The following is a 7,369-nucleotide window of genomic DNA, read 5'->3' as shown; positions in this document are numbered from 1 at the left end:
TTCCTTCTTTTGAATACCCTAAAGCCGTAGTTTGCATTAGACTGCATTATATTGTGACATTATTTCTGTTGACCCCTGCAGTTTGTAACATTCTAACATTCTCTATAGTATCCCCTCACTATGAATCATTGTTCCTTCCTCTCTATTATTTCCCACTTCTTCTTGCTTCTCTTCTTTTGTAGCACTTGCAGTTGAAAAACAAGCCTCTTGTTGGCAAAATAATCTTCACTTGGTCCTGCTTGATTGACCCATATTAAGAAATAAACGGGAGAGAGGCTGCTTGTCAAGGTTCATTAAGTCAGCAGACACCTTCCCTCAGGAAGTAGGAGGGTCAGTGATTTGACTCATAGTTCACGACCAAGTCAGTATCTCTTATTCATTGCAGAGGAAACCCAAAAGCAGCAGCAGCACTCAGACCTTTCTTTGGAACAAGCTCTTGTCCGACCTACCTTCAGTAGGGTGTAGATAATTCACACAGCATGGCCTGGCACTGACCGGCACATTCTGTGAAGCTCCGTACACACACAGACACACCGAATCAGATCATCTGTAAATTTGGCCCTTTCTGAGTTCAGTGTGCCAGGTCATAAATCGCGTGCAGTCTCACTGAAGTCCAGCCTGCCTCCTGTCAGCCCGACTCGGCCACGTGAAAAAAAAAAAGAACAGAAAGGTGTAAAATTTGTGTTGATACGGTCGGAGGAGATGGTGAACAGCTTGAGCTTAGCAGTGTGCCACAGCAGATTTCCAACTGTTTACTGTTTCATCTGCAAACAAGGAAATTACATCTTTGTTCCAGCAGTGTTTTACCTGTAGCTGTGTGTTTGCATGGAAAAGTACAAACCATAGACTGAATTAATTGTGATATTTTAATTACTACTTTTCTTGCCTTACAGTACATTAAAGTAAACAAAAAAAGTGGAGGTGACACCATAGGCTCTGAGACTAATAAATTAACTGTGACAATTACTACAAATGAATTGAAATTATGTCATTTATCCTAGTCATTTAGTCTAGTATTGGGCCTCTGTTTATAAGAACTAAAGGTTTTTTTAAATATAAAAAAAAAAGAAATTTACTTAATTTTAGTTACTTATTTTTCTAATTTAGTTGTACTGTACGTGTTTAAATCAAGTCTGAAGGCAATGTCATTTGATCCAAAAAAAAAAATTACAATTTACAAGCTGATTTACTAAAATAATCCCACACCATTAACATTTTTTAGATAAAAGACTTAAAATGACACTAAATCATGATTTTTGTCTCTGCCTCTCTGTTTCACTCTGTCAGGCGTGTTTCTCATGTTCAGAGCGGAGCACATGGGACCCTCGTAGCTGCCCGTTACATGCTTTGTTTGCCATCACACTCCTCATTCTAACAGACAGCTGTGTCAAACGTTGTTTGGGAGCCTGTTGCGAAATACTGGGAAGCTGGGCCCGACTGTGCAGGCATCGGTGTGTGCGGTGTGGGGTCACAATCGCACTTTGTAGCGAAAGGAAAGGGCTTACAATGAGGAAAAGGGGCCACAATTGACTTTAACGCACTCCGCTCACCCCTCAGTTCAGCAAGAGGCTGTCTGACCTAAATTCACTTTACCTCATCTGCCTAGACATTTGTTTAGCCTTCTGGGTAAATACTTAGAAAAATGTATGAGGGAGAGGAGGGGGGGAAGAATACATATGCTTGAATACATCACATTTAGTCAGGGGAAAAGCAAAACCCGGACATCTGTAGACATATACAGCCCTCTAGTGGCAAACTGCAAAGGACCTGGATGTCTAACAGAGAGGGCATGAAGTGATTTATGCAGAATTTCCCTTAAACCATCTGTGGAGGTTGTACCCAAACACAGACCCTAAACTCATGTACATTCTCTGTTTTGACATCAGACCCACGTTTGTGTAACAGGCCTAATAAATGTTACGTAATACCAAATAAAAGGAGTCACGAGTGAATAAAAAAACAACAGAGGCTGAGCAGAATGAATGAATTGAGGTCATAGAATCTAACCATCAGAGAGAAAGAGAGAAATTTTGTCTTTTGAGTACTGTACTCATTACAATGGCCCGGAGGAACTGTGTGCTGTGAAATCATATGCTCTAGTTAAGCTAAACAAGGGCAAGGTATTCCCACATGAAGGGCAGATGAGAATAAGTAAGTGGAAATGCAGACAGATGAGTAAGAGTTGAGGATGGTTTAGTGCTGTTTGGCCCCGGTATCTTACTCACATTCTCAGGTTGCAAATATATTCTCCCCCTCTCGCTCTCCCTCTCTACCTCTACCTCTCTCTGTCTCTGTGTGCGTGCGTGAGGCAAACCTCAAGGGCTCAGTGCAGCGAGCTCATTAAAGGCTTCATTCCACTTCCAGGATCGAGCAGGATTGCAATATGGACATTGTTTATACACAAATGTTGCCCTGGGAATAATGTTTATTTCTATTACAGTCTTGGAGGAGGGAAAAAAGACAAATAAGAATGCGAAGCTTGTCTGCACACATTGCTTTTCATGAAATAATACCTCTCCAGGAGTGCTTTGAAGAAACGGCCATTTTTCAAACCACCCCCTTTACATACATCAGCAGCTCTCATCTCTTGCCCTCTTGCCCTCCTGCCCTCGAGTGACACATAATCGTGCTGCGAGGAGCCCTGAGAAGCAAAAGTCAGACACCTCACGGAATCATGTCAGGAACATTTTCACATTGTAGTTTCAGTGAACGTCACCGTGTAAAGCTGCTTGGCTCATTAGCATATAGACTATAAATGTCACTGCACGTGCTCCGCAGCCGGACAGGGGATGGCTGGGAGTTTACCTCGGCCGAGCGGTCACAGAAGTGTCATTTTAAACGGCAGGGCCCGGCGGTGTGTCTGGGAGGCAGCCGATGACGCAGCGCAGTGTTGCTACACACCCCGAGCTGTGTTTGGAAACACTGAGGCAGCTTGCTACTACAGTGGGAGCCAATGGGAACAGCTGAACCGTGCACTCTTTAGCCCAGCCAAGCGCAGAAAAAGGGGGAGAGAGAGAGACACAGAGATCCAGGAAATGCCAGAGCGAGAGGCAGTGACAGCGGGACCCATCAGCTCACACACAGCCACATCAGGCCGCACATTGATCACCCTTACATGATATATCCATCCCCCCGTAATTGCATTGCTGTTTAGAGAGGCAGTCGTTATTTATGAAATATTGAAATAACAAATGGCGTCTCCCAGCAGATATTAAGAAGAGAGATGCCACAGATAAGTCAGAGGCAGGCGGCTGCCACGTCCCCCCGCGGGCCGCTTGCCCAGTCGCCTGGCTGCAGAAAACCTGAAGTCATCACAAAGTGGAAATATTTACTGCTCACACTCTTGCATATGGGAGGATGAAGTGTGGGTGAGGGCAGCTGAAAAATGACTGTGTTTGTGTTTCGCGAGGAGTGCTAATCAGATTCCTTCAGCTTCAGAGGCATTTGAGGACAGCCGAGCTAAAGGTCCTGAGTGTGGATTTATTTGTTGCACAGGCACGAATGGGAGCCGAGCCACCTGAGGTGTAACACTGACAGCAGGAAGTAAAAATCACAAACTCAAAACTGGAGGAAATGCAGAAAATTGTTTTTAAATTTGTCATGCTGGTTGAAATGTGTTAGCAGAGGAGTGCTAATTGTAAACAAGCGCTCAGAAGGCCTTTGGAAATGAATCATCAGAATCACAACATTCATCATCAGGTTGGTTGTGTAATCATGTGGGTGTCTGTGGGTTTGTGTGTTTGTGTCTACAGAACACCCTTGAGACCTGCACCATCTGCAGTAAGCCCATCATGGAGCGCATCCTGCGGGCTACAGGGAAAGCCTACCACCCTCACTGCTTCACCTGCGTGGTGTGCCACCGCAGCCTAGACGGCATCCCTTTCACCGTGGACGCTTCCAACCACATCCACTGCATCGAGGACTTTCACAAGTATGTACATTAGGTTTTCCTTTATGTTTACTGTATTTGCAATGGCTCAAATGACTTTTGACTTCTCATTGATTTGGTCCATCTTTACTGTTTTATTCAGTCTCATCATTGTCCTTTGCAGGTGCACAAGGTAACAAAAATGCTCTTTCCTGTATACTTCCTGCCCAGCATCAAATTGCAGACAGTTAGCGACTAGCTGGTGAGCAAAGTGAAGCATTTAGCAGCTAAAGAGGCAGATATTTCCCTCAGGAACTGGTGGAGACAAGTGCAGAGTTTAAAGGAGAGTGGACATTTGTCAGGAGTAATATGTCCCAATTTCCTTTTCCAAATTTGAAAGCCTTAAAATAGCTTCAAATTTGTCTTATTTACTGTAAATAATGTAACTAGTTAGCAAGCAGGGTACTTGCTGTTTCATCCAGTCCAAGAAATGCCTTGATTTTGTGTTTTCAGTTATGACATTGTGCAAAGCCTACAACCCCACAATGAACACAGGACGTCTGAGGTACTGCATACAGTCACTAAGTCCAACTGTTGTAATAGCTCCAATTTATACGCTAATGCTCTTACAACCACAGTGTCATATTAACTTGTTAAATAAACAGGACACATTTTTTTTTAAAAGGCTGTGGAGCTTTTAAAAGGTCTGATAGATGCTAGAGGCTAGCAGTTTTACCCTGATTCTAGTATTTTTTGTCAAGCTAAGCTATATCAGTCATCTAACTACCAATAAGACATGTGTCAAGTGTTTCTTAAAGCTGCACTAAATTAAAGCTAGGGTACGCAATGTTGGAGGAGCTAGCGAGATGCAAATAGTATTTTAAAAATCCTACCCCCTCCCTTCAGGACTTCCTCAAATGCCACTCCCCCAACACACATGAACATGCAGTGTGGAGCACACACTTCTGTGTTTCTTTTCTTGCTTTGTTTAGCAGTGCAAACTGTGGGAGGTACAGGTGGGACTATACATTTTATGTGCCATTTTTGTGCGACTACCTTGGTAGCTTTAGCAATGTCTGCCTGGCCAGATGGTACAGATACCAGATTTTTTTTTTTTCCGGAGGACTTGATTCATTGATTGCTGACACCAGAATTTTAACCAATATAACAAAAATACATTACCTTCCATAGATTTAATATTTTCATATGAACAACATCTTAGCATCTTTCAGCTATTGTTTTGGTTAGCTGTGGTTCACTCTAAAGGCTCTCATCAACCTTTTTTTTTAGCAGGCAGCAGTTTTTGGCAATAAAGCACTGATAAAAACACTGTAGCCTTCCTGCCTAGCACAAAAATGGCAGCCAAACAACATTAGCAAGTAGCTGGTGAAGAAAGTAAAATGGTAAATCTGCCAGATATTTTTGTCAGGAATTGGTGGACACCAAACCAGAGCTAAAAAGAGTGAATGTATTACTTACATTTGGCAGGAGGATAGAGGCATCACTCCGAATGAATGTTAATGTTGTTTAATGTCCGCTGGATGTGTAAATAGGCAACTTACTGTTTGAGAACACTTCAGCTGTCACAAGGTGATAATATATCAGTGTTGTGTTTACACATGTTCCACTGCCCCCAAGTGGCTAAAAATCAACTGATGCCACTTTAAAATCCTTAAGCTAACACATTGGACTGAACTGTATTCAAGCCCAATTAATATGGCATCTTAGTGCTTCCTTTTTGGGAGTACTGCAGGCAGTGTCACAAGCCTCTGACCTTATGAGATGCAACTGAAGACATGAATTTAATAGTAAATTCCTGTCATTGTGTCACAATCTGATTGCATAACCACCACCTTACCAGAAATGTTCCTTTGCTCAGTGACCAGAAGGGAAACAGAAGTAAACAGCTGGCTCTTGGTGTGAGAGTACAGCTTTTGCTTTGTGGAATCGCTGCACTGGGCCGTTGTTTAATTCCACATGACAAGTGTGACCTCAGCAGTGCAGCCCTTTGTGTCGAGGAATAGTCACGCCCGGGCCTGAGCTGTTTCTCTGGCTAACACCGTATGGCCGGGGTTCCCCGAGGCCACAAACTCCTGTCACTTCCTGATTCCCAGGCATTCAGTCGGCATGTGAGATAGAAGGCCTTCAGTCACCTGACAGGACCTGAAATCTCAGGGTGCTTTTCATATCCTCATTGATCCTATTGTTAGATAGACCTCCTTCTGCTAAAGGCATTTCCACAGTTACTGATTTGAAGGCTTGTAAAGGTTACTGGGGGAGTCACATGATATTTGTAAAAGTCTGACTATGTTTAGCTTTTCCTCAAATATTCTATTAACATATTTCAAAAAGGGGCAAATTTAGCTTTTAGTGCCACCTCAGTGGTTAAGTAAATAAATGCACAATCTGTGCCTTTTTCTTTGTTAGTATTACAGTAGTACAGTATGTGAGAGATCACAAGTTGTGTCTCAAAAGCCAAAAAGGATAGGAAATGGTGGACTAATCAATTGACAGAAAATTATGTTGAAACAATTTTGGTAATTGATTAATCATTTAGGTCATTTATCAAGCAGAAATGACACACCTTCTGTTATTCCAGCTTCTTGATTGTTGTAAATATAATACCTTTAGGTTTTGAACTGTTGGCCAGACAAGCAATTTGAATATGTTATCTTGAGCTCTGGTGGGAATATTTCACAATTTTACGAAATTTTATAAACCAAACGATTAATCAAGGATGTAACAGCCAGATTAATCTGTAATGAAAATCATTGTTAGCTGCAGCCCCACTGTATTTACAGGCTTAAAGAGCATCGCCATGCAAAATAATGAATGAGGATAGATCACAATATTTCCTGCTGTTGTGTGCTAATTTCTGTTATTCTTCGTTCTCTTTCACAGGAAGTTTGCTCCCCGCTGCTGTGTGTGCTCTGAGCCTATAATGCCAGCGCCGGGCCAGGAGGAGACCGTCCGTATTGTGGCCCTGGACCGCGACTTCCACGTGCAGTGTTACCGTTGTGAGGTATGTTCTCTGTGTGTTTCTCTTCTGTATGTGAGCTCCCCATAATAAGCAGTGGTGCTTATGTGTACCATCTCGCATGGCTCATTACGGCATGAAGGTATAAGGCATAACGTACAAGCCCGTCCCCCGAGTAACCTTTTCAGCGAGACAACTGAATCATCCCTCTCTTACCTGCCTCAAAATAGCTTTCCATCTCTCCTCTGCAAAGTTCATGGACTTACATAGTAACCAATCTGTCAGCCGTAGCTCGCTGGCTGATAAGCGGCGCTGAGACATTACGTGCCCGGCTAAAAGAGAAGTAACGTGTCACATTGTCAAAGAGCCGTGCCAGTGTGAGTACACAGCGTTTGGCAGACATAAAGGTCAAAGGAAAGCAAAGCAGATTAGTTCAGCTGAAGGGGCTCAACAAGAGAAGAATTTTGTCACTAGGGAGACATGAGTAGACAGAGTTGTATTTCCCAGAGTGTGTGTGTGTGTGT

General features: G+C 43.0%; 1 protein-coding gene across 3 annotated transcripts in view; it reads left to right on the top strand.

The window, feature by feature from the left end:
* Positions 1-7,369, top strand: part of lpp (LIM domain containing preferred translocation partner in lipoma) — a 135,469-nt gene that overhangs the window by 126,763 nt on the left and 1,337 nt on the right. For all 3 annotated transcript variants that reach the window (XM_035654004.1, XM_035654006.1, XM_035654005.1), the window contains 2 exons: positions 3,753-3,931; positions 6,770-6,890. In XM_035654004.1, coding sequence (XP_035509897.1) covers positions 3,753-3,931; positions 6,770-6,890 — 300 coding nt within the window. The remainder of the gene's footprint in view (positions 1-3,752; positions 3,932-6,769; positions 6,891-7,369) is intronic.

The sequence above is a fragment of the Morone saxatilis genome, unplaced genomic scaffold (assembly GCF_004916995.1).
Source record: "Morone saxatilis isolate NCDOM2014 unplaced genomic scaffold, NCSU_SB_2.0 Contig12, whole genome shotgun sequence".
In the NCBI taxonomy this organism is placed as follows: Eukaryota; Metazoa; Chordata; class Actinopteri; family Moronidae; genus Morone; species Morone saxatilis.
The sequence above is the reverse complement of the archived record's forward strand: the minus strand, read 5'-3'. Positions and strand labels throughout refer to the sequence as shown.